At 39.1% G+C, this 26,498-nt stretch overlaps 1 protein-coding gene across 6 annotated transcripts in view; it reads left to right on the top strand.

The window, feature by feature from the left end:
• The first annotated feature begins 14,391 nt into the window (after positions 1-14,391).
• The window catches only part of ZMYM4 (zinc finger MYM-type containing 4), a 133,544-nt gene continuing 121,437 nt past the window's right edge, over positions 14,392-26,498 (top strand). For 2 of the 6 annotated variants that reach the window (XM_078073428.1, XM_078073426.1), the window contains exon 1: positions 14,614-14,746. Coding sequence is in view for 2 of the 6 variants with exons in the window: in XM_078073423.1 (XP_077929549.1) it covers positions 14,708-14,755 (48 nt within the window). In the remaining 4 variants the exon portion in view is untranslated. Of the gene's footprint in view, positions 14,756-26,498 lie in introns of all 6 variants that reach the window. The other 4 variants (XM_078073427.1, XM_078073425.1, XM_078073423.1 and 1 more) reach the window with 4 other exon arrangements.

Genomic DNA, 26,498 nt, shown 5'->3' with positions numbered 1-26,498 from the left:
AAATATCTGTTTAAGCCCCTGCTTTCACTTCTTTTGGGCATATATCCAGAAGTAGATATGCTGGGTCATATAGTAATTCTATGTTTAATTTTTTGAGTAATTGCTATACCCTTTTCCACAGTGGCTGCATCATTTACATTCTCACCAGCAATGTACACAGGTTCCAGTTTCTCTACATCTTCACTAACATTCATTTTCTGTTTGTTTGTTTTTTTACAATAGCCGCTCTCATGTATGTGAAGTGATATCTTACTGTGGGTTTTTTGGTTTTTTGTTTTTTAAGATTCTATTTATTTGACAGAGAGACACAGAAAGAGAGGGAACACAAGCAGGGGGAGTGGGTGAGGGAGAAGCGGCTTCCCGCTGAGCAGGGAGCCTGATGTGGGGTTCGATCCCAGGACCCTGGGATCATGACCTGAGCCAAAGGCAGACGCTTAATGACTGAGCCACCCAGGTGCCCCTTACTGTGTTTTTGATTCACCTATTCCAATGACGAGTGATGCTGAGCATCTGTTCTTAAGCTTATTGGCTATTTGTATATCTTCTTTGGACAACTGTTCAAGTCCTTTGCTCATGTTTTAATTGGGTGCTTGTTGTTGTTGTTGAGTTGTAAAAGTTCTTTATATATTCTGGATATCCATCACTTACCAGGTATAGGATTTGCAAATATTTTATCCTATTCTGTGGGTTGTCTTTTCACTCTGTTGATAGTATCCTTTGATAAACAAGTTTTAATTTTGATGAATTCCAACTTATCTATTTTTTCTTTTGTTAGTTATCCTTTTGGTGTCATATCTAAAAAATGGTTCCATATCTATTGTCATGAAGTTTTTCCCTTATGTTTTGTTCTAGAAGATTTATAGTTTTAGCTCTTATGTTTAGGTCTTTGATCCATTTTGAGTTAATTTTTGTGTATGGTTATGAGATAAGGGTCCAATTTCATTCCTTTGCATGTGGATATCCAGTTTTTTCAACACCATTGGTTGGAAAGACTATCTTTTTCCCATTGAATGAGAAATGGCACACCCTTGACCCATATATGCAAGGTTTTCTTTCTGAGCTTTCCAATCGATTCCATTGTTCTGTATGTCTGATTTATGCCAGTACCACATTATTCTAATTATTGTAGCTTTATAATAAGTTTTAAAATCAGAGATTATGAGTACTCCAGGTTTATTTTTCTTTTTCAAGACTATTTTGGGTATTTGGGGTCCCCTGAGATTCTACACGAATTTTAGGCTGAGTTATTCTAGTTCTGCATAAAAAGTCATTGGGATTTTGATAGGGATTGCACTGAATCTGTAGATCACTTTGGATAATATTGCCATCTTAACAGTATTAAGCCTTTAAATCCATGAATGTGGGATGTTTCCATTTATTTATGTCTTATTTAAATTTTTTTTTTTTTTTTTTTTTATTTGAGAGAGAGAGAATGAGAGAGAGCAAGCACATGAGAGGGGGGAGGGTCAGAGGGAGAAGCAGACTCCCTGCCGAGCAGGGAGCCTGATGCAGGACTCGATCCAGGGACTCCAGGATCATGACCTGAGCCGAAGGCAGTTGCTTAACCAACTGAGCCACCCAGGCGCCCTATTTATGTCTTATTTAATTTCTTTCAGAAACGTTTTGTAGTTTTCATTGTACAAGTCTTTAACTTCCTTGGTTAATTTTTAGGTATTGTTTTCTTTTTGATGCTATTGTAAAAGGAATTGTTTCTGTAATTTCCTTTTCAGATTGTTCAATGTTAGTATATAGAATTGCAACTGATTTTTGTGTGTTGACTTTGTATCCTGCTACTTTGCTGAATTCCCTTATTCTAACAATTTTTTTGAGGAATCTTTGGGGTTTTCTACAAATAATATCATATCATCTGTGAACAAGAACTTCATTTCCAATTTGGATGCTTTTGATTTATTTTTCTTGCCTAATTGCTCTATCTAGGGTTTCCATTACTACATTGCATTTAGTACTAAAAGTGGGCATGCTTGCCTGGTTTCTGATCTTAGAGGAAAAGGTTTTAGTTTTTTACCATTGGATATGATGTTTGTTGTGAGTTTTCATAGGTAGCCTATATTATGTTGAGATAGTGTCCTTCTATTCTTAGTTTGTTGAGTGTTTTTATCACGAAAGGGTATTTTATCTGTCAAATGCTTTTTCGGTATCAATTGAAATGATCATGTGGTTTTTTTTTCCCTTTCATTCTATTAAAGTGGTATATTACATTGATCAATTTTTTTTTTTAAAGATTTTATTTATTTGACAGAGAGAGACACAGCAAGAGAGGGAACACAAGCAGGGGGAGTGGGAGAGGGAGAAGCAGGCTTCCCGCGGAGCAGGGAGCCCGATATGGGGCTCAATCCCAGGACCCTGGGATCATTACCTGAGCCGAAGGCAGACGCTTAATGACTGAGCCTCCCAAACGCCCCTAAATTGATTGATTTAATATGTTGAACCATCCTTGCATTTCAGGAATAAATCCCACTTGGTCATGTTCATAATCCTTTTAACATGCTGTTGAATTCAGTTTGCTTGTATTTCATTGAGGATTTTTGCTTCAGTGTTCATAAAGGATATTGGTCTATAGTTTTCTTTATCATAGACTCTTTGGTTTAGATATCAGGGTAATGCTGACCTAAAAAATCAGTTAGGAAGTGTTCATTCCTCTTCAGTTTTTTGGAAGAATTTGAGCAGGACTGATGTTGATTCTGTAAATGTAAATGTTTAGTGGAATTCACCAGTGATGACATCTGGTCCTGGGCTTTTCTTTGTTTCTATTTTTGTAATTACTGATTCAAATTTTCCATATTTTCTTATTCTCACTTTTTAAAAAGATTTTTAAGTAATCTCTGCACCCAAAGTGGGGCTTGAACCCAGAAACCCAAGATCAAGAGTCATACATTCCATCAACTGAGCCAGCCAGGTGCCCCATTAGATTTTCTTTTTTCTTTTTTTTTAAGATTTTGTTTATGTTTATTTTTTAATTTTTTTTAAAGATTTTATTTATTTAGGGCGCCTGGGTGGCTCAGTTGGTTGGGTGACTGCCTTCAGCTCAGGTCATGATCCTGGAGTCCCGGGATCGAGTCCCACTTCAGGCTCCCTGCTCAGCGGGGAGTCTGCTTCTCCCTCTGACCCTCCTCCCTCTCATGCTCTCTGTCTCATTCTCTCTCTCGCAAATGAATAAAATCTTAAAAAAAAATTTAAAAAAAAGATTTTATTTATTTGACTGAGAGAGACACAGCGAGAGAGGGAACACAAGCAGGGGGAGTGGGAGAGGGAGAAGCAGGCTTCCCACTCTGCGGGGCTCAATCCCAGGACCCTGGGATCATGACCTGAGCCGAAGGCAGACGCTTAACGACTGAGCCACCCAGGTGCCCCAAGATTTTGTTTATTTATTTGAGAGAGAGAGAGAGCACAAGCAGGGGGAAGGAGCAGAGTCAGAGGGAGAAGCAGATTCCCCGCCAAGCAGGGAGGCCAATGCAGGGTTTGATCCCAGGACTCTGGGATCATGACCTGAGCTGAAGGCAGATGCTTAACTGACTGAGCCACCCAGGCACTCCCACCATCAGATTTTCTATTCATTATTCAGTCTTGGCAGGTTATGTCTTTAGGAATTTGTCCATTCCTAGGTTATCCAATTTATGAGCAGATGATTGTTCACTTTTATGATCCTTTTTATTCCTGCAGAATTGGTTGTTATGTCCCCATTTTCATTTCAGATTTTAGTTATTTGAGCCTTCTCTCTCTCTCTTTTTTTTTCCTTAGTCAATCTAGCTAAAGGTTTGTCAATTTTGTTTTTCTTTTGCAAGAACTAACTCTTGGTTTTGTTGACTTTCTCTCACGAGGTGTTTGTGGGGATCAAATAAGATGACGTGATACCAATTCCTACAGAAGAAATACAAAGGGTCAAGAGTCATATTTTAAAGAGTTCTGCCTCATTAAATAATTCAAAGAAATTAGGTTAACAGTAAGATACCATTTTATCAAATCAGCATAGTTAGAGACAGAACCCAACGAGAAGTCAACCCCTTGTGTGTGGGTTTAGTTACTAAAAGGAAACACTTAGGGGGGCCTCCAGGACATTGGTAATATTTTATTTTATTGACCTGGGAGCTGGTTTCATGTTTTAAAAATTCATCAAGCAATGCGGAGTTATTGTTTACCGGGTACAGCCTTTCAGTTTTGCAAGATGAGAATTCCTGAGTCGGATGGTGGTGATGGTTTCAGAACGATGTGAATGTACTTAAAGTCAAAGAATTATATACTTAAAAATGGTAAGATGGTAAAATTTATATTACGTGTATTACACCACAATATTAAAAGTTTATTGAGCTATATCTTTAAAATTTGTACACTTTTATGCATATAAGTTATATTTTAATTATTAAAAAATATAGTAGGGCACCTGGATGGCTCCGTCAGTTAAGTGTCTGCCTTTGGCTCAGGTCATGATCCTAGGATCCTGGGATCAAGCCCCGTGTTGGGCTCCGTGCTCAGCGGAGAGCCTGCTTCTCCCTCTGCCTGCCGCTCCCCCTGCTTGTGCTCTCTCTCTCTGACAAAAAATAAATAAAATCTTTTTTTTTTTTATTTAAAGATTTTTTTTTTTTTTATTTCTTTATTTGAGAGAGAGAGAATGAGAGAAAGCACATGAGAGGGGGGAGGGTCAGAGGGAGAAGCAGACTCCCCGCCGAGCAGGGAGCCTGATGCGGGACTCGATCCAGGGACTCCAGGATCATGACCTGAGCCGAAGGCAGTCGCTTAACCAACTGAGCCACCCAGGCGCCCAAATAAAATCTTTAAAATAAAAAATATTTCAGATGTTTGCAAAACAATGCAGAAAAGGACATTTACTCTTAAAACAGCAAAAACTGGAAACCACTTACATGTCCTGTAAAAGTGGACCAGTTAAAACGTTTATGTTGGAGCCACACAGTAGAATATATAAAGCCATCAAAAATGCTGTAGATCAATCTTTATCAGCATGGTAATATATGTATGCTACATCAAGTAAAACAATTAGAAGATAAATATGAAAGATACAAAAAGCAGCAAAAAATTTTCTTCTTCTTCTCTGACTTTCTTTAAGGAACATGAAATTGCCTTTCTAATAAGACATACAGTAGGGAATAAAAAACAACAGCGCCTGCTCCTTTCATTTGAAAAGTAATCACTGGCTGCTCACTGCCTGTATTAGTCAGGGTTCTTTTTCAAAACAGAATTAATGGGATGTGTATATAGATAGAGAGAGCTTCATTTTAAGAAATTTGCTCATGTGATTATGGAGGCTGGCAAGTTCAAAATGTGCAGGGTAAGTTAGCAGGCTAGAGACCCAAGGAAGAGCCAGTGTAACAGTTCAGGTACCAAGCTGTCAGCAGGCAAAATTCCCTTTTACCTGGAGGGATGAGGTAGTGTCAGTCTTTGTTCTTTAGGGTCTTCAACTGATTAGATGAGACCCACCCAAATTATGGAGGATAATCCGCTTACTCATAGTCCACTGAATTTTTTTTTTAAGATTTTATTTATTTATTTGAGGAGGAGAGAGAGAGAGCATGTGCGCAAAAGCAGGGGGGAGGGACAGAAGGAGAGGGAGAAGCGGACTCCCCACTGAACAGGAAGCCCAACACAAAGCTCGATCCCAGGACACTGAGATCATGACCTGAGCCAAAGGCAGACACTTAACTGACTGAGCCACCCACCCTGTTTTTTTTTTAAAAAGAAGATTTTATTTATTTATTTATTTTGAAAGAGAGAGAGCCTGTGTGTGCAAGTGAGTGGGGGGGGGCAGAGGGAGAGGGAGAGAATCTCAAGTGGACTCCATGCTGAGTGCAGAGCCAAAAGCAGAGCTGAACGCAGGGCTCTATCGCATGACCCTGAGATCATGACCTGAGCCAAATTCAAGAGTCAGACGCTCAACTGCCTGAGCTACCCAAGTGCTCTTCCACTGAATTAATTGTTAATCTCATCCAACAAACAGAAATATGCAGAACAATGTTTGACCAAATATGTGGGAATCATAGCCTAGCCAAGTCGACACATAAATTAACCATCACATTACCATTCTGTAGGGCTTGACTATGGGCTCTGATGAGAGGTAGAAGAAAAAGACAAAAGGTAGCTCTCTCGGCCATTTGAGTGTTTCCAGGTTACATGGACTTCCCACATGGAAGCCAGCATGCCCACAAACTCTTTCAATCTGCTTTAGTTAAGTTTTCACAAACCAATTTTCTGAAATAGTTCTAGTCCAGATCACCAATGACCTTCCAATTCCATAATCAATTTTTGGGCCTCATCTTACTTGTCTTCTCAGTAACATTTGACAAGTTGGTAATTGATCCTCTCTTTTGAAATACTCTTGGTCTCTGAGACTGCACTCTCTCCTGGTTTTCCTGCTACTTTAATTGATACTCTTTCTCTTCCTGAGTTACAAATGTTGGAGTGCTTCAGGGCTCAGTTTAATTTACTTTCTCTAACCAGTCTTATGGCATGTACTGATGACTCCCACATTCCTATCTCTAGCCCTGTTATCTCTCCTGAGCTTTCCCACTTCACCAGACCTTCTGGGGGATCTCCAGGGACTTTATTGCATAGCGTTGCCCTGAAGGAACTTAGGTTCTCACAGAGGTGAAGTGGCCTACCTAAGGTTCCACAATTAGAGATGGAATCAGAACAAAAACTACAGTTTTTCTGAAATTCATTCTAGGTCTTTCCCACTTCATCAGACCTTCTGGGGGATCTCCAGGGACTTTATTGCACAGGGTTGCCCTGAAGGAATTTAGGTTCTCAAAAGTCATGTCAAGTCCCCATAGTTGGCTTTTAGTTTCTTGAAGTCTGAGTTTGGGTGGGGACAGTTGAGTTCAAGTTGAGACATATTTGCAGTAATTGGAGTCTACACAAATTTGGTACCTCTCCTCTGTGCTCCCTATCATGCTGTACATTTATCTTTCTCATAACAACTCGTTTATCTAATTATATGTCCATCTTAGCCATTATCTCATTTATCTTGTCACCTCTAATTTCTGGCATGTGCCAGGTTCATAAATAAGTAAATTATGTTAAATCATCATGCAGTGGCTATGAGGTTCTAGAGCTCAGGGAAGGGTATGGATTGATGTCAGCAGAAGCAGCTAATGACTTATGTGATGGACACGCTCCCATTCGGGTAAATTCCCATCTTTCAGGTCCTGTAAGCCTAGTGTGCTCCCGTCTCTTGAGCATATCTTACATACCCAGTAAACATTCATGCCTTAGTGGGTCTTTTAGGGTGCCTGGACCCAATTCCAGGGGTAGGTTCTCTCCCTTCCTCCCACAACACCAAGCAATTCAGAGACACAAGAAAGGTATTTGAGAATTCAACTCAATTCTGACACTATCTACCCAAAGGTAGAATCCGATGCCACAGGTTAAGGTTTTAGTCCTACAAGACTGCCCTCTACTCTCCACTTCAGACACCAATCACAAGACACAGCCTATTACCTGGGCTTTTGACTGACAGGCTATGGATTGGAGGTTCCAACAACCTCCTCCTTAGGTTCAATTAATTTGCTAGAATGGCTCACAGAACTTAGGGAAACATTTACATTTACCAATTTATTAAAGGATATGATAAAGGTTATGAATCAACAGCCAGATGAGGAGATAAGTAAGTTTAGGTTTCCAACAAAGAAGCCTCTGTCCTTATGGAGCTTGGGGCCTAGGTTGATGGCATATGTATGTATTCTGGTTCCCCAAGCATGGAAGCACTCTGAAAAGGAGCACAAAGCTAACCTACTAGGCTTTTATGGAGATGTCATTAAATCGTCATGATTGACTAAGTCATGGGCCATTGGCTAATTCAACCTCTAGTCCCTCTCACTTCTCTGGAGGTCAGGGGGTGGGACTGAAAGTTGTCCAGCAGACAACCCAACCCCACCTTCAGGTGCTTTTTAAAAGCCACTCATTAACATGACAAAAGACACATTTACCACAATCAACACTTAGGAAATTCCAAGGGTTTTGGAAGCTCTGAGCCAGAAACAAAGAAGACTACATATATATAGTCTTTTTTTTTTTTTTTAAGTAGGCTCTATGCCCAACATGGGGCTTGAACCCACAACCCCAAGATCAAGAGTTGTATGCTCCACCGACTAAGCCAGCCAGGCACCCCTAAATAAATATTTCTTATAATAAATCATAATATCACAGTGGAGGTTTTTTTTTTTTACAGTGAATCATTTTTTAGTGAAGGGAAATGGGGAAGACATCTTGTTCACATGAGGGCAATGTAGTACACTTGAAATAATACACATGAGGACATGATACACTTGAGATTTTTATAAAGGACAGTCACTGAAAAAAATTGAATTGAAAATGTGGACAATCTACTAATAAAAGTTACAGTAAACTTGTCATAAGGAATCTAAATAACTTCAAATCAGTAACACTTTTTTTTTTTTTTTTAAGATTTTATCTATTTATTTGTCAGAGAGAGAGAGCACAAGCAGGGGGAGTGGCAGGCAGAGGGAGAAGCAGGCTCCTGGCTGGGCAAGGAGCCCTATGTGGGACTCGATCCCAGGACCCTGAGATCACGACCTGAGCCGAAGGCAGATGCTTAACTGATGGAGCCACCCAGGTGCCCCTCAGTAACACTCTTCGTCTAATTTCTGCATGCTACTTTTTTGAAAAAGGACAAACAAAATGTCCCTTATTTCTCCAATGTATGTCAAAATATGGAGTCAGGAAAGATTTAGTCCAAACTCCCACACCTTCTGTTAGAGAGTAAGAATCACTGGTGTCTGACTTGATGGCTTGGTGGTACCACAAAATTTTGGAGTTTTCAAATCTCCAAATCAAGATTAAATTTTTTTTCTGTGTCAAATCACTATGTTATACATCTTAAACTAATGTAACATTGTATGTTAATTATAGCTGAATAATAATAAATAAATAAAATAAATAACATTTAAAAATTCTATTTTGAATAGTTTTTATTTGAATCATATAATCATACTTCAAATTTTTGAATTTTTTTATGACATGAATGTTAACTGTCAGTTAAACTGAATATTCTCCCTTTTTCCTACCATTTTTACTAGGTAGGCTTTTATTTTATTTGTATTTAAGTGTTCAGTCCTCTTAACCATTCTCTTCAGACACACATGTCATGAAAGCTGAAAAGTTTCCATGGTCTTTCTTACTATTATTTTTTATTCTTCAAAAAGATAAAGAAATATATTTTATTACTTGCTTTAATTTCAGTTTTTCCATTGTCCTCATTTTGGAATGAGAATCTCTACATTGTTTCTTTTTTTTTTTAAAGATTTTATTTCTTTATTTGACAGAGAAAGACACAGCGAGAGAGGGAACACAAGCAGGGGGAGTGGGAGAGGGAGAAGCAGGCTTCCCGCCGAGCAGGGAGCCCGATGCGGGGCTCGATCCCAGGACCCTGGGATCATGACCTGAACTGAAGGCAGGCGCTTAACTACTGAGCCACCCAGGCATCCCTGAAGGTCATTCTTTAAGTCAGAATTTTGTACATAATGGCCTGGTGTTCTGAAAAGGAGATAAGCATTATTTCCTCCATTTTAGGATAAGAAAAACAAGGGCTATCCTTTAACAAAAGAATTCATCTTCTCCAGTTTCTGAGGGCTTGGGTTTGGTTTGAAGAGAAGCAGTAGACCAGATTTCTGGGTCTTCATTACTCAAAGGGCAGTGTCAAATTGGAATATCAATTTTTTTTTCTTTTTGTTTCTTCTTCTCTCCATGCCCATTGGCACAAAGGCAAATACTCAAAACAGTGAGATTAAATTGGGATATATCTCTATAGCAGTCATAAAAAATGACAGAATCAAAGAAATCTAGAATTGGAAATAATAGAGTATTCCAATAGAATTGGAAATGCCAAGGGATGGCATATGTGATGGATGATGTTGCTTCCACCCTTCATCAGTGGCAGACATCACCAATCAATTATTGAATCTAAATGTGGCCCAACAGATATTTTCTACACAATGCCCCCAGTGGCCATTACCAAGTAAGTGGAGCTGTCAATGAGGCCCTACCTAAGGTATTCTAATCATTTAACATTATGAGAACACTGAGGCCAATAAAGGTAAGGGGACTGGCTCATAGTCACTCAGTGGCTGACAGAGAACCCCTATTCTTTTTTTTTAAGATTTTATTTATTTATCTGAGAGAGTGAGAGAGAAAGAGAGAGAGAGAGCGTGCGTGTGCAGGAGCAGGGGGAGGGGCAGAGGAAGAGGGAGAGCAGACTCCCCGCTGAGCAGGGAGCCTGATGCAGGGCTCAATCCCAGGACCCTGAGATCATGATCTGAGCTGAAGGCAGATACTTAACCGACTGAGCCACCCAGGCACCCCTAATTGTGGAATTCTTGAAACTATCCCACCAGGTAGCAGGGAAAGAAGGATGGTGTCCCTCTACAAGCAGCATTCCACAACAGGGGACACCCAACTTCCTCTCAAGTTCTCACAACCAGTGTTAAGAAGTTCTTAAAGATTTTTATTTTTATTATTTATTTGACAGCGAGAGAGGGAACACAAGCAGGGGGAGTGGGAGAGGGAGAAGCAGGCTTCCCGCTGAGCAGGGAGCCTGATGTGGGGCTCGATCCCAGGACCCTGGGACCATGACCTGAGCCAAGGGCAGACGCTTAACGACTGAGCCACCCAGGCGCCCCAAGAAGTTCTTCAGAAACTAACCAACTAACTAACTAACTAACCAACTAAAGTAGCCCTCCTCCGGTCACTTTTTATCCCAACACCCTGTTATACTTTCTTTTCAACATCCTCTGATTTTATCTAATGTATCTAAATGTTCAATTTTGTTTTAAACATATTTTAATCTAATGGATAGAATTCCTCTAGGTAATAACCTCTTTTGGGAAGAAACTCCAAGTCTTTTACAGCTGATCTCTACCTCTGCACATGTCCCTAAGATGGCATCTGCATGTATGAGCTGTTAATGTGTGGAAGAAGCTTGAGACCTTGGATCCATTTGGTGTCCTTGTACTATATTTTGACTTCTCTGGATGCACAGTAACCTATTGGTCAGTGAGTGGTGTATCTTGTAGCCAGGCCTCTCTAAGCTTATTAAGAGCCTGGAAGCAAACCCTATCTCTTCCTGAGGTCTGGGTGTTACTACTTTTTGTTCTAGGTTGGATGAGATCTACAGAGCTACTTCCCCCTATACTTGCCAGGTAATCTCATGGCTACCTTCCCTATGCCTCCCCAGGGCGTGTGAGAACTTCTGGATACATTCTAAATCACAGTGGGGTTATGGGCCACTCACGTGCAGAACTTCTTCCAAGTCCCTGTATCGAATTTTGTATATGGAAGTTTGTGTTCTACTTCTTTAAAAAATTTCCTCCCTGCCCCCATCACATAAGCTTCAAGACCCACGAAAATTGGATTCACTCCTAACTGACAGACACTCCGAGGGGCTCAATGCAGGCCTTCTCTCTTTTCCCAATTGCACAAGGCCATTACTTTTATTTGTATGTGGCTGTTTGCCTATTGGTGTGGATACAGTCTGCAAATCATCTCTACCTGGAATTCCAAACAGAAGCAAAACAAAAGTGCTTTCTATTTGAAGAGCTAGAGTAGGAAGACAGTGGCATTTGTCTCTCAATCACTGCCTCTCTTTTCCTTCTTCTTCCCTCCACTCTTTAAGAGTCAGGCTTTTCTTTTACTTCCCTATGTCACAGCTTCATGGCTTATCTTAGAAGAAAGGAGCATCTCTTCCGGAGTTTGGGAGAAATGAGATTCTTACTATGTGCTGAATTTTGTAAGTTAAATAGAATTAAGGAAATTTAGCAAATTCTTTTTCTCTCCACTAAGACTATTCTACTCTCTCCTGATTAGGGAAGTAAGTCTCAGAGCTCTACTTCAGGCAAGAGTCTATGAAGGAACATGATTTAAAGAAGAAAATTAAAATGAATCAGCTTGATATTTGCAAAGTATTATACCATTATACTCTCCTTTTTTTTAAAAAAGAAGTCAGAAAATTGGATTTGTACATGACATAATCCCATTTTAAACATTGGCATATATTTTAAAAAATAAAAAATTTAGAATATATAAAATAATATATTCTTATGATGCTAGGAATCAAAAGGGTTCTAAGAGATTTAGAAATATTAACTAATTCTCCCAACAACCCGTTTTACAGATGAGGAAACTGAGGCATTGAGCAAGTAACTTGACCAAGATCACATAGCTATACATGGTGCAAACCAAATACATGTCTGTGGGGAAGATTTGTCTGCAAGGCACCCAATCTGGAACCTCTAGTTTATATTTGAATAAGCTAGAAAGAAAAGCCTTTGAATTCTGGCTTGGTTTCTCTGCTGAATGACCTTGTACTAGTCACTTAACCTCTAGAAATCCCTCTGTAAAATTAGGATAATGTGATTAACCTTGCAGTGCTCACTAAGTGTTGGTTTTCTTTTTTTTTCTACTTCTTATATGGATGATTGCACTGAACATTCATGATATGCTTGTATATTACCTGAAATGCACAAATCTTGCCTATTGTTCAAGACCCAACATATTCCTAATACTTCTAGAAATAGTCTGCTACAGAAGACAGTGCTAGGCTTGGGGTCAAGATGCTTGTTCCAGTCCTGGTGCTGTTATTAATCCTTTTTGTGAATGCACACAAGTTTCTGAGCCTCAGTGGCTCTATCTTTACAATGTGGAATTGGATTAAATCAGTGGCTTTCAACTGTTTTGCGATATGCTACATTTCTCTAATGGTGGGAAGGGGCATGGAAGAGAGAGGACAAGGGGAAGGATGGGTGAGCAGTTTATGGGTTTCCATCTCCACTACAAATTTAGCAACTCTATTTTAAGCTGTCAGATTTTATTAGATGGGAGTATTCCACTGCCAGTAAAACAGGTGGAAACCACTAGACCTTTCATGTACCCACATTCTCTAAAACTCTTTTCTTGGTTTCTCTGTTTATTTCCTTTTTATCCTAAACATGGAACTAAAGGGTCTGACATGTTTTAAAAATTCCAGCTGAAATACACATTCTTTTGTCCTTTTCTCTTTTCTACCAAAAAGTGAAATTAAAGATGAAGAGGCCTAAACAAGGACCAGCATGGATACTTCCAGCAATTTCACAGATAGTTTCCAGCAAAATGTGATGGATTAGGAAACTTTTCAGTTTCAAAAAGCTACCAAGTGACACACAAAAGTCATAAATTATCTCTCATTATCCTGTGATTTTAGGAGTTGCTCATTTGCATTTGAATGTTTCTTGCTGTGGGGGAATGACCTTCAAGAGGCAGCTTCTTTGTATTTCTTACTTGATTGTCTTTAAGCTATTATTATGAACTCTGTTAGAGCAATTTTTCTCCACCTGAGGCTAAGGAACTGGAAGGTATGAAGAGGAATAAATCAAGCCCCCATTCTCTTCAGTCTTCTTCAGCTTCCATTTTAAGGCAAGATAGACCCAAATTTACTTCCCCGTTTTCTGCTTGGAAATAAGATGGTCATCCTTTAAGTCAGAGTCTCAAAGCTTCTTGAATGGAGATGAATAAGGACACACAATATCTGCAAATCATCACACGTCTTCAGAGACGAATTAAATATTCTTGCAGTATCATGGACCTTCCATTTCTGATCCCCTAGATGAAAACTGATTTATCTTTTGCTTTGAAGACAGGTTGGTACATTGAAAAGCCTGGAAGGCTGTTGCTCAAATCTTGATTCTAAATTCACACCAGCATTTAGGCGCCTTGAGGCAAATTACTTTTCTGGACCAGGCAGCAATTTTACCATTGGGAGTATTGGAGTAGATGCTTCCTGAGATTCTTCTCGATTTAGATATTCTAAGGACAAATTACTATTGAGGAAGTAACCTCCAGTTGTTGGTTTGGTCTTCAAAAACACTACAGGATCTGATTTTGAGGTTAGGCTGTCAGAGTTGACCCTTAATATTCCATGCCCTTTCTCCAGATCAGGCTATCTAAAGGAAGTAAAGCTGGGTCTCCTTGAGATGACTGGCTTGTTCCCTCATTCGTTGGGATTCTTCATGTTCAGAGGTCCACTGAGAACTTGAGGTCACCATCATTTTCCCTTTACAATGGTATCTCCATAGTCAGGTGTAAGATGATGATCTGGACCCCTCACTGACATTTCACCCAATTCTCCAGATAGTCATTTCATTAATTTCTTTCATTCCTCCTTCATCACTGCGTCATGGCCCCTTTAAGGCAGCGGCCATAGTTGAGTGGTGGGAGCAGCTGCTGGCAGCAAAGAGACTTGCAGGATTTGGCCTACCCTTGGCCACTCACCGCGCACGCTCAGGACCGGGGGCTTGGTGGGAAAGGAAGGAGGGGCTTAAGGTGCGCCTGCGCATCTGGGGCGCGCGCAAGGGGCTGGTTTGGTGATCCCTTTAAGAAACCGCAGGCGGAGGAATTTCTCTGAGAGAAAATAATCCTACTCACGGGGCCCCTTGGAGGCCATTAACCCCCCGAGTCCCGGCCCCCCCTTTCCCGGGCAGGCCCTACCGCCCACGCGCGCACCCGTGGGATCTCTGGATCTCCGACCCGGCGCGCGGCATCCGCCCCCTCCCCACTCTCAGCGCCAGGCCCGGCCGGGTTCGGAGAAGCTGCCGCGAGGCGGCCGTGCCTGCAGTGTGGGCGGGGGCCGGGGGCCCGAGAGGTTCCGCCGCCACCGCGCCGGGAGCCGCAGCGGTTCCGAGCGGGGCCCAACATGGCGGAGAGAGAGGTGGAGTCCGGCCCCCGAAAGAGGGTAGGTGAGGTGAGGCAGAACTCGGGCGGCGGGCGGCGGGCGGCGGGGGGCGGGGCGGGAGTCGCGTCCCGGGGCCGGGAATGGGCCAAGCGCAGGCTCGTGGAGGGGTCGTCGAGGCCCGGTTGGGGGGCGGTTGCAGGCAGGACTGAGGCAACCTTGGGTCAGGAGCGCGCTGGAGAGTGGTCCTTCGGCAGGTGGGACAAAGATTTGCTGCTGGTTAGGAGGGGGAGGGGCGGGGGTTGTTGTTTGCTTTTTTTTTCCCCCCAGCACTGGGGGTGGGTTATGTGGGCAAGGGGAGGGAAGGTGTCACATTCATAAGTGCATCTTTAGTAAATCAGAGTCTCGAAGTTTAACTGGGGAGAGGTCAGGTGGGGGTGGTAGTGGTAGTGGCGGGAATAAGTCGTGGACGGGTCTCAGGAGGAATAACCTGGAGGGTTTTTCAGTAACACCATCGCGAATTCATTTTCCTACCTCCTTTCCCCTCCCCCCATAACCGTTATCAAGACCAAGGTGGAGGTGGTGCTCTTACCTGTGAAGAAGTGGGGTCGTTGGCATGTCCTGATTTAGAGAGATTTTGGCAACTCTAAATGTCATGTTCTAGTCTAGCCTCTTTACCAGCAATTAAGAACGTGGAAGAGTATGACAAGTTTTGTTATAGCAAGGATGTACCCAACCAGCCTGCAGAGGTGAAGCCAATTGGGAGTTGTTGAGTGCCTTTTAAAGTTTGTCTTGAAACTTTTCTTATTTAATTCTGAATGATTTTTTTTCAGACGGAGAACAATACTGTACTATCGATTGAGCAATATTTTTCAGATTTTTTTAGACTCCCCCCGCCCCTCCCACCTTAGCATGTTGAGCAGTAAGTTTCCTATCAGGAATCTTCCTTTTGGGAATGGTCACAAAATCAAATTAGTGTTAAGCCAACCACGTAAAAAATTACTACTTAATTTTTACTCACAGTGCCTTTTTGATTTAGCATAGAATTAGCAATCTCATAATGAATTACAGCTAACATTTTGAGTGCTTACTATGTGCCTGGCACTGATTTATAGGAGGAATTTAACTTTGCATTAGGTATGTAAAACCCATTTTGCAGATGAAGAAATGTAGGCATAGAGAGGTTAAGTAATTATTCTTAAGATCAGATAGCTCTTTAAGAGGTCGAGCTGTGATTTGAATTCAGGTTTGTCCCAACTACAATGCTTGTAGCATTGTAGCCAGTCTATGTTTCTCTCCCTAAAAGCTTAAATTATAGGGGTGCCTGGGTGGCTCAGTTGGTTCAGCGTAGGACTCTTGATCTCAGCTCAGGTCTTGATCCCAGGGTCTTGAGTTCAAGCCCCGCCTTGGGCTCCATACCTAGCATGCCTACCTAAAACCAAACAAAACTTAAGTTATAAATAACCAAAAAAATGTCAAATAGTTTTTTCCAACAATTTATTAGGAAATATTTTCAGCTACACAGCAAAATTGAAAAAATTTACAGGGAGCGGTCATATACTCACTACCTAGATTCTACTATTAACATTTTATTGGTTTTATCACTTATTTATTCATGTATCTAGCCCTTATTATATATAACTCCATTTATCAGTTATTTTAATGCATTTTAATGCATTTCATTTTAGTATTTGGAGCAATTAAAATTTAATGTTGATAGTCTTAGGTTTATAGACGTTTAGGTCTTCTTTGTGCAATAATTAGTCATAGCTAGAACAAGTTAAGCTGTATGATAGTATATTAAATAGTTCATTTAGTATAAATATTGCGTATGGAATGCACATGTTTTGAAATTTTAAATTTCTCTTCAAGCTGTGAGTCAGTTTAAACTCGATCCTCATATACATGGCATGTGGTCCACCAATTAAAATATATAGGGTAAATTTAGATGTGTAATGTTCATTCAAGGAGATCTCTGAATCCAGTTGCTCCTAATGCTATTATCATTCATCTTATAAAATGGAATGTTCTAGAAAACATCTAAGCATGTTGGTAACAAATTCAGCTAGCTTTTAAATACTTTTTTCTCTTCTAATACACTTTAAAGATGCCACACTGATAGTAATCTAAACTATTATTTTTTAATGTCATATAATATATATAGCACTTCTACAGGTTTTACCCATTATTTTACCAGTTTCATTGTGGAGGAAGGTTACATTCATTATCTTTTAGGCTCCATAATCCATTTTTTAAAGTTACTTATTTCATTTCATTTATTTTTTTTAAAGTAATGTCTATACCCAATGTGGGGCTTGAACTCACAACCCTTGGTCAAGAGTCGCCTGCTCTACCAGACAGGTGTGCCTCCATTTTGTTTTTGATATTTGGTTAGAATGTTCAGTAGGGTTATCCTGAACTGTACACATGGTACACGTGCTTTTTTTCCCCTCATTTTTTTGATGTGTGCTAAACTCATGTGGATTCCGTATGTATACTCTAAACAGATTAGTGGGGACTATGTACAAAAGTACAATATCTTTTTAATAATTTGACTGCTTTGAGGCAGCTAAAAAAATTGCATAGGCCTAGGTAATAAGTTGAGGTTATTTAATCTGAAATTGCATTGATGATGACATGGTATTGTATTTATGATGCTTAACTGCTTTGACCTTTATAAAAGTCACAAAAAGTTTCTGAGCACCTATGCTAGTTGTTGAACTGTATGCTAGGTATTATGCTGTGGTATTTATGATCATGTAGGATAATACATTCTGGCTCTCCTGCTAAATTGTGAATTCTTTTAGGGTAGGGTCCATTTTATTGCATTTTGCATCTCCAGCACCTATGACTTCCATGTAATGGGAACTCAAAAAGACTTACATTGATTTTTGGTAAGAAAGTTCACCTGTTACAGTAGAGGCTGTAGGGCTTGGGTACTGAGGTATTTGCTTTATAATTTTCAGAGCTTCAGTAAAAATCTTCCATAGCATCCTTTATACTCCAAAATTGTCTCCTATGGATTCAGATTTAGGGATCTTCTGATTGTTCTGGATTATGGTTAGATGGGAGAATGTATTTTAAGACCCTTGCTGGGTTAACAACCTTACATTCTGTGTAGGCCTGCCGGCTGTCTTACTTTTATGCTTGTGGGCATTTAGAACAATAGGTATTCATTAGATAAGTTTGATTTGATTGTATTCTGACTATATTGGAATGCCAGTCTTTCAGTTTCTGAACTTGGGGAAGCTAAGTATGTGGGTGGGTCAGCACCATATCCATCAATCATCTGAGCTAAGAACCAAGTTCATATGAAGTTCATATACACGTAGTCTTTCTTAGTTTAAAGTTAGGGATATTTTTGAGATATTATTTGTGAATTATTTTAAGATTGTAAAATTTTTATTTTCTAATACAGGTTTTAAAATTCATTAGTTAGGCTTGTTGTAAATAGTGGATTTATTTGTTCATGGCTATTATAATAAACTTACGAAGCATGAGATCTGTGGAATTATTTTATGCATGGCTATTAAACTTATGAAGCACGAGATCTGACTGAATCTAGTGGCCATATTTTTTTGTGAAATCCCTATATCTTTTCAAAGTTTACATACAGAATGATGACTTTTGTAAATGTGTATGTTATTACATGGTCTACTAAGTTGTGTCCACTCTCAAACTTGTCTGTGTATTAAATTTGAGGCATATGTGTTTGGTATGCTTAAAAGAAAGGTAAGCATGTGTATAAGTAGCATGCTTCCATTTTTGTAAAAACTGACCATTTTCCCTTCCCCACGTATGTGTCTATACTTGTATATGTATGAGCTTGGAGAAAGTTGTGGAGGCTACATGTCAGGCTGCATGTTACTGTTGATTACCTTCAAGGGGTGGGGATAAGGAAGGAAAGAGAGAGTAGGGGAAAATTTTTGCAAAATGGAAAAATACGTATAATATTAAGTGAAAATAGAGACTATAAAATGTTACCCATATTATTGTAAATATGTAAACAAGGAACATGCATGTAGACGGGGAATAGAAAATAACATGAACAAATGAGAACATTGATTTTATCATGTGATGGGATTATGGAGAAGTTTTGTTTTGGATTTCTGTTATTTTAATATTTTATAATAGAATAATAACAAAAGGTTGATCCCTCTTAATTCCTTGATGAACTTTTAATCTTTTGTCTTTTCACTAAATGTGTTACTTAAAAAGCACAACAGTACATATTAAAAATATTTGCAGCTCACGTGTACAAAGTGTAAAGCATCTGCTTGAAGAATGGGTTGGCTCTGTATAGAGAGCATTTGAAGAGACCATTCTAATGTTGATGATTCTGAATTATTTTCAGTGCCCATCTTATAACTAGCCGAGGTTTCTGTAAATATAATACTTGATATTTATAAACATTTAAGTTCCAGTCATTATTTTAATTATTTTATGTGTAATATAGCCTCCAATCCTCATTAATTCCATTATTAACAGTAGTCACCATTACTGTCCCATTCTATAAATGAGGAAACTGAGGTACAGAGTTTTGTTTTGTTTTGTTTTTGCTTAAGGTCATACTATAATAGGCTAAACCAGTATCAAATAGTACTTGAAAAATTATACTGTTTGATAAATAGTGTAGGTTAGGATTCATTATTATAACATATAAGAGTTAATATGTTTATTAATTATATGTAATATATGTAACAAAATGCATATAGGTAATATGTGTGATAATAGTCTAGTTCCTGAATTATCTGGAGTTTTTGGTGGTTAAAATTAATTGAATTATATTTAAATTGATGTGTAAATTCTCAGGATGCATCGAAATACATTCTAGTTTGAGATAACCTTAAAACATATCTTCACAACGCACAGGTTTATTTTTAAGAAAGTATACACTAAATATTTTAAAGCTATGATTTATTCTAAAGATAAAGTTTGTGCTTCCTTTGAAAATGGAATGGTTTTCTAATTTACTAAAGACCATTTAAGGAAATAAATGTAAAATTGCGGTTTTATGGATATTTAGTGAATATTTTTGAATTCTGTATTAGGAGACAGACCACTCTTTAAAGACTGACATTTCCTTTAAATATTCTGATTATTTTACTGTGCATTAACTATGTAATTATTTTAGCAAAGGAAAGAGAAAGCATTATAGTGTAGTATTAGGTTGAACCATGTAAAAAATTGCTAATATTTGACCGTTTGACTTATAAAAAAATGCATTTTCTTTTTTTTTTTTTTTAACAACCGACAATCAGTTTATTAAAAAGGTTGATGTAATCATGTGCAGTGGTGACTTCAACCTCAACTCCTGGCTCAATACTGATGGAAGTAATCTGCTTTAACAATCTCAGAAGGACTGTGCAAGTCAGTGAGTCACTTGTGGATCCTCATCTGAAAACGATCCCAAATCTTAGAACCTTCACTACAAGGAGTTGTTCTTGTAGTGATTCTCAGAGTCGTGGTAGGCATCCAAACTGGTCCTTCCACTTTGAGATTCTTCTCCTTTGTACCTCTGATCAAGTTGCACATACCTTCTCCAAAGATTTTACATTGTACTGGTTAGAGTAATTCTAATTTGGTGAATCGCCACCTCTGGTTCCCTGGGTGTCTTCCCTGGTGTCTTTAAAAGCCCTGTCTGTGGCGCAGCTTCCTGATGGACTTGCTCCTTGGAGAGAGCGAACAGTGGTGAGTCAGGAGCAGAAGCGGGGCGCCTGGAAGCTCTGCTGTAGCTGCGACCACGTCTTCCTCAGAGAGCCAAGAATGCATTTTCGAATGGCTCAACCTCTAATAGAGCATGGGCTTTTCAAAGTCAGGTTATGGTACAGTCTCTAGTATTTAGCCGTATTGGGATATTAACACCCATACCCATTTATGCTTAGGGAATATGCATAATATTACTTTAATTTCATTCTTACCTTTCTGGCCTCCTGGAAGCTTGAGTTAGCTACCTTCCTGCTTTTCATCAAAGATAATACCTGAGCAAACCTTTTCTATCCAACATGGACTACCCACTACTCTTTGAGGTTAAGGATCATGTGTTCATCTTTCTTTACATCTCCTAACATGTTGTCTTATAAATTTAAATGTGATATGTATATACACACACACACACATATTGCACATTTACAAGCAAAAGTTAAAAAATCCTTTTTATTCTGTTTCATATTTTGATATTAATATAGAATATAAAATATAGGTTGGTACAGTGAATTCCTGTTACCCAGATTCAACAGCTAAACTACTCAACATTTTGCTCTTCCTGTCTCATCCAACTTCTCTTTTTTTTGGTCAAAATAATTTTACTTATTTTTTATTATTATTATTTTTTAAGATTTTATTATTTGACAGAGAGAGCGAGCACAAGAAGGGAGAGCGGCAGGCAGAGGGAGAAGCAGGCTCCCCGCTGAGCAGGGAGCCCGATGCGGGACTCGATCCCAGGACCCTGGGATCATGACCTGAGCTGAAGGCAGACGCTTAACCCACTGTGCCACCCAGGCACCCTGGTCGAAATAATTTTAAGGAAATCTCAGGCATAATATCATTTAATCTATACATACTTATGCATGTATTTCTAATAAGTAAGAATTAAAACTAAACAACTCTAATACCATACCTAGTAAAGTTAGTTCTTTAATCCAGTCTGTGTTCAGATTTCTTTGATTCTCTAAATTTTTTTTTTTTTAATAGTTGGTTTGTTTAAATCACTATCCAAATAAGATTTACCTCTTAAATTTCTCTTAACTTCAACTATTGCCCTCTCTACACCCTACACTTTTTCCCATGATATTTCTTTGTTGAAAAAAACTAGGTCATTTGTTCAGGAGAATTTCTCACATTCTGGATTTGGCTGCTTGAATTCTTGTGGTATTCCAACATGTTCAATTATCCTTCATATTTCCCACAAATTAGTAGTTACATATAGAGCAGTGGTTCTCAACTTTGGCTGAAACTTGAGAATTACCTGGAGAGCTTTTAAATATCCTGATTCTCAGATTACATTTCAGATAATGAAATCAGAATTCATGGGTGGATTCTAGGCATCAATATTTTTAAAAATTTCCCAAGTGATTTAGTCTGTAGCCAAGATTGAGAACTTGAATTGGTAGAGCTTTATGAGATTTTGGTTCAGTTTCTTTAAGAAAGAAAAATCCATGGGAAAAAAAAAGAAAAATTCATGAATAGAGTGATACATAACATATTTCCAATCAGTTTTAAGAATAAAAGAGTGTGCTGTTTAATAATTACAGTGGGGTAATAGCCATAAACTGGGACTGTCCTGGACAAATTAGGATATATAGTCACCCTATTAGATGATGCTAGTAGATGGTGAATTCTTGTTGCATTATTCCAGGATGCACACTTTTAGTGATACTAAAATTGATCAATTTACGTTCTGCCAGTGGAATCTAAACATAATAGTTTCTTAACATCTCACCTAATGAATTTATCAGCCTTCGATGATTGTTTCCTAGATCTATGATTTCATTAGAGGAGTGATTTTTTTTTTTTAATCATTTCTTCTTTTATTCACTGGAATTCTTCCTTAAAGATTTTCTTTCTTAAAGAATTTCTTCATCAATTATTTGGTTACCCTGTTATATTTGTACAGGAAAAGCAGAGAGTAAATGCTTATTTTTTTCTCCTTTATCAACTTTCAGAAGAATGAATTGATGCCATAGCAAATCATAAAGGTGAGGCTTGGGAGGTGGTATTGTTATGAACACATAGATTTTAATATGTTTGATATATTTAAATGTATTGTGGTCAGTATTTTTTTTGATCTTTAAATTTGTCATTTTTTTTTTATTAACAGCTATCTGTATTAGTATCCTAAGGCTGCCATAACAAATTACTACCAATTTGGTGGCTTAATACGGTAGAAATTTATTCTCTCTCAGCTCCGGATGCTGGATGTCTGATATCAAGGTGTCAGTAGGGCCAGGTTCTCTCTGAAGGCTCTGAGGAAGAATTTTTCCTTCTTCCAGCTTTTGGAAGGATTTTGGAAGCTTCTGGTGGGTTGATTTACATTTCTTAATTTGTGGCAGCATAACTCCAGTCTGCCTCCCTCTTCACATGGCCTTCTGTGTTTTCTGTCTTTTTTTTTTTTCTCAAAGATTTTATTTATTTGAGAGAGAGAGAGAAACAGCATGACAGGGGAGAGGGTCAGAGGGAGAAGCAGGCTTCCCGATGAGCCGGGATCCCAGGACTCTGGGATCATGACTGAGCCGAAGGCAGTCGCCCAACCAACCTAGCCACCCAGGCGCCCTTCTTTTCTGTCTCTTTTAAGGATATCTTCATTGGATTTATGGTCCAGCCTAGTCCTGGATGATCTCGTTTCAAGATCTTTACCTTAATTACATCTGTGAAGACCTGTTCTGCTCACATTCTGAGCTTCTGGGTGCACGTGTCTTTTAGGGGCTACAATTCAAGCCACTACAGTCCACCCTCTTGTCCCTCAAATTTGACATCCATCCCATATGCAAAATACATTCATCTCTATCCCAACATCCCCTGAAGTCTCAATCCATTATAGCATGAATTCTTAAGCCTTAAATCTCATCTAAATATCATCAGCTCAAAAACACCCAAATCTTAGCATCTAAATCATCTACACAAGATACGAGTGTGATTCTGGCTATGACTCATCTGAGGTAAAATTCTTCTTTATCTGTGGCACTCTGAAACCAGAAAACAAATTTTCTGCTTCCAACATACAATCCTGGGACAGGCATAGGATAGACATTCCCATTCCAAAAGGAAGGAATTAGAAGGAATAAAGGGATCACTGGTCCCAGTCAAGTTCAAAACCCAGCAGGACCAATTTCCTTAGGTTTCAAGACCTGAGAATAATTCTCTGTGGCTTAATCCTCTGCCCTCTGGGTTTATTGAAACACTGTAGACCCCTGCTTTGAGCCTACTTCTCTGGCTTCTACTTCTTTGTACCTTTCTTTTTCTTGAAGGGTAGCACATGTTCACGCATGAGTAGCTTTATTAGCTCTTTCCTGCCGATAGAATTCCAGGAGTCAGACAGATTTTTTTTTCATTTTTTTTTTTTAAGACTTTATTTGACAGAGACAGGGAGAGAGGGAATACAAACAGGGGGAGTGGGAGAGAGAGAAGCAGGCTTCCCACTGAGCAGGGAGCCCGACGCAGGGCTCAATCCCAGGACCCTGGGATCATGACCTGAGCTGAAGGCAGACGCTTAACGACTGAGCCACCCAGGCGCCCTGATTTTTTTTTTCATTTTTATCTAGTCTGTGTTCTTTTTTTTTTTTTTTTTTTTTTTTTTTTAAAGATTTTTTATTTATTTATTTGACAGAGCGAGAGAGCACAAGCAGGGGGAACAGTAGAGGGAGAGGGAGAAGCAGGCTCCCCGCCAAGCAGGGAGCCCGATGTGGGGCTCGATCCCAGGACCCTGAGATCATGACCTGAGCCGAAGGCAGACGCTTAACCATCTGAGCCACCCAGGCGCCTCCTAGTCTGTGTTCTTTAAGTATAGGCTGGCAGTGTTTTTGTTGATGTAATATGTTTACAAACCTTGAGTCTCCTCTCTGGTTCTTCACAGATCCTGGATAATCCAATCTTTATTCCTGACTTAAATTGAGGTGACTGATTGGACCCATGATTCATACATCTCATATCTTCAGCAAATAGTTGTCCAGCTATACCCTTGGCCCTTTCCCTAGAGCACATTTTTCTAATAGTGAATTTCATAATTTTAGCATCCTCTGCCATCTGAATGGGCTGAGAACTTCCCAAATCATCAAGAGTTGTTTCCTTTTTGCTTAATATTTTCCTCAATTTATCTCTTTCCTCTCACTTTTTACTCTTAGCAGCAAGAAGAAACCAGGTTGTACTTTCAACACTTTGCTTAGAAGTCTTAGTAAATATCTAAGTTCATTGCTTCCAAGTTCTGTTTTCCTACCCAGTATAGAACACAATTCAGTCAAGTCTTTGCTACTTTATAACAATGATCACCTTCTAGTTCACAATAATGCATTCTTCATTTCCTTCTGAGATACTCGTTTCCTTCTGATACCTCACCAGAAACACCTTTAACATTCAGATTTTGTCAACATTTTGTTCATGTGTATATGTATTCTTTAAGAAATTTATTCTCTCTCAGCTCCGGATGCTGGATGTCTGATATCAAGGTGTCAGTAGGGCCAGGTTCTCTCTGAAGGCTCCACGGGGAAGCCTGCTTCTCCCTCTCCCACTCTGCTTGTGTTCCCGCTCTCACTGTGTCTCTCTCTGTCAAATAAATAAAATCTTATTTATTTATTTGACAGAGAGAGAGAGATAGCGAGAGCAGGAACACAAGCAGGGGGAGAAGAAGCAGGCTTCCCACCAAGCAGGGAGCCCGATGCGGGGCTCGATCCCAGGACCCTGGGATCATGACCTGAGCTGAAGGCAGACGCTTAACGACTGAGCCACCCAGGCGCCCCAGAATTTACCATTTTAATTACTAAACGTGTATAATTCAGTGGCATTAAGGACATTTTAATAGTGTTGTGCCAAGTATTACCACTGTCTTTTTCTTTAAAGATTTTATTTATTTTAGAGAGAGAGGGTGAGGGAGGGGCGGAGGGAGAGAATCTCAAGCTGACTCTGTGCTGAGCTCGAGCCTGACTCAGGGCTCGATCTCACTACCCTGAGATCAAGACCTGAGCTGAAACCAAGAGTTGGACGCTCAACCATATGAGCAACCCAGGCACTCCTACCACTGTCTTTTTAGTCCCAAACGGAAACTCTATCCACATTAAGGAATAACTTCCATTGCTCTTCCCTCCAGCCTCTGTTAAACTTTACTTTATATCTCAATAAATTTGCCTATTCTAGATATTTCATGTAAATGGAATCATACAATATTTGACCTTTGGTGTCTCATTTATTTCACTTAGCATAATATATCAGAACTTCATTCTTTTTTATGGCTGAATAATATTGTATGTATATAATATTTTATTTATCCTTTCATTTGTTGACAGGTTGTTTCTATCTTTTGGCTATTATGAAAAATGTTGCTATAAACAGTGCTGTACAAGTATCTGAGTCTGTTTTCACTTCTTTTGGATATATACCTAGAAATGGATTTGCTGGAATAAATGGGATTTTTACGTTTATCTTTTTGAGGAATCCCCAAACTGTTTTCCACAGAGGTGCACTAGCAATGCACAAGGGTTTTGCTTTCTTCATACCCTATCCAACACTTGTTCTCTTTTTCTTTTCTTCCTTTCTTTTGATAATAGCTGTCCTAGTGGGTGTGAAGCAGTATCTCATTGTGGTTTTGATTTGTATTTTTTTTAATGACTAATGATGTTGAGTATCTGTTCTTGTGCTTATTGGCCATTTGTATATCTTCCTTGGAGAAATGTGTATTTAAATCCTTTGCCCTTTTTTAATTGGGTTGTCTTTTTGTTAATGAGTTAGAGGAGTTCTTTATATATTCTGGATATTACAAAGTCTAATTTGTCTATTTTCCTTTTGTAGCTTGTGCTCTTGTTTTCAATTTAAGAAACCATTGCCAAATACAAGATCATGTAGATTTTCCCATATGAAGAAATCTAAGAGTTTTGTAGTTTAGTTCTTTAATTTAGGTCTTCAATCCATTTAAAGTTAATTTTTGTTTATGGTATAATGTATGTGTACAGTTTTGTTCTTTTGTATCTGGATATCCAGTTTTTACAGCACTCTATGTTGAAGTCTGTTCTTTTCCCATTGAATGATCTTGGTATGCTTGTCAAAAATTGGTTGGCCTTTGTATTAATCACTTTGGGTGCTATGACTAGTAGTTAGATTAGATAGTATA

Source organism: Halichoerus grypus, chromosome 5 (genome assembly GCF_964656455.1).
Source record: "Halichoerus grypus chromosome 5, mHalGry1.hap1.1, whole genome shotgun sequence".
Lineage (NCBI taxonomy): Eukaryota > Metazoa > Chordata > Mammalia > Carnivora > Phocidae > Halichoerus > Halichoerus grypus.
This window is presented reverse-complemented; position numbering and strand designations above follow the sequence as displayed.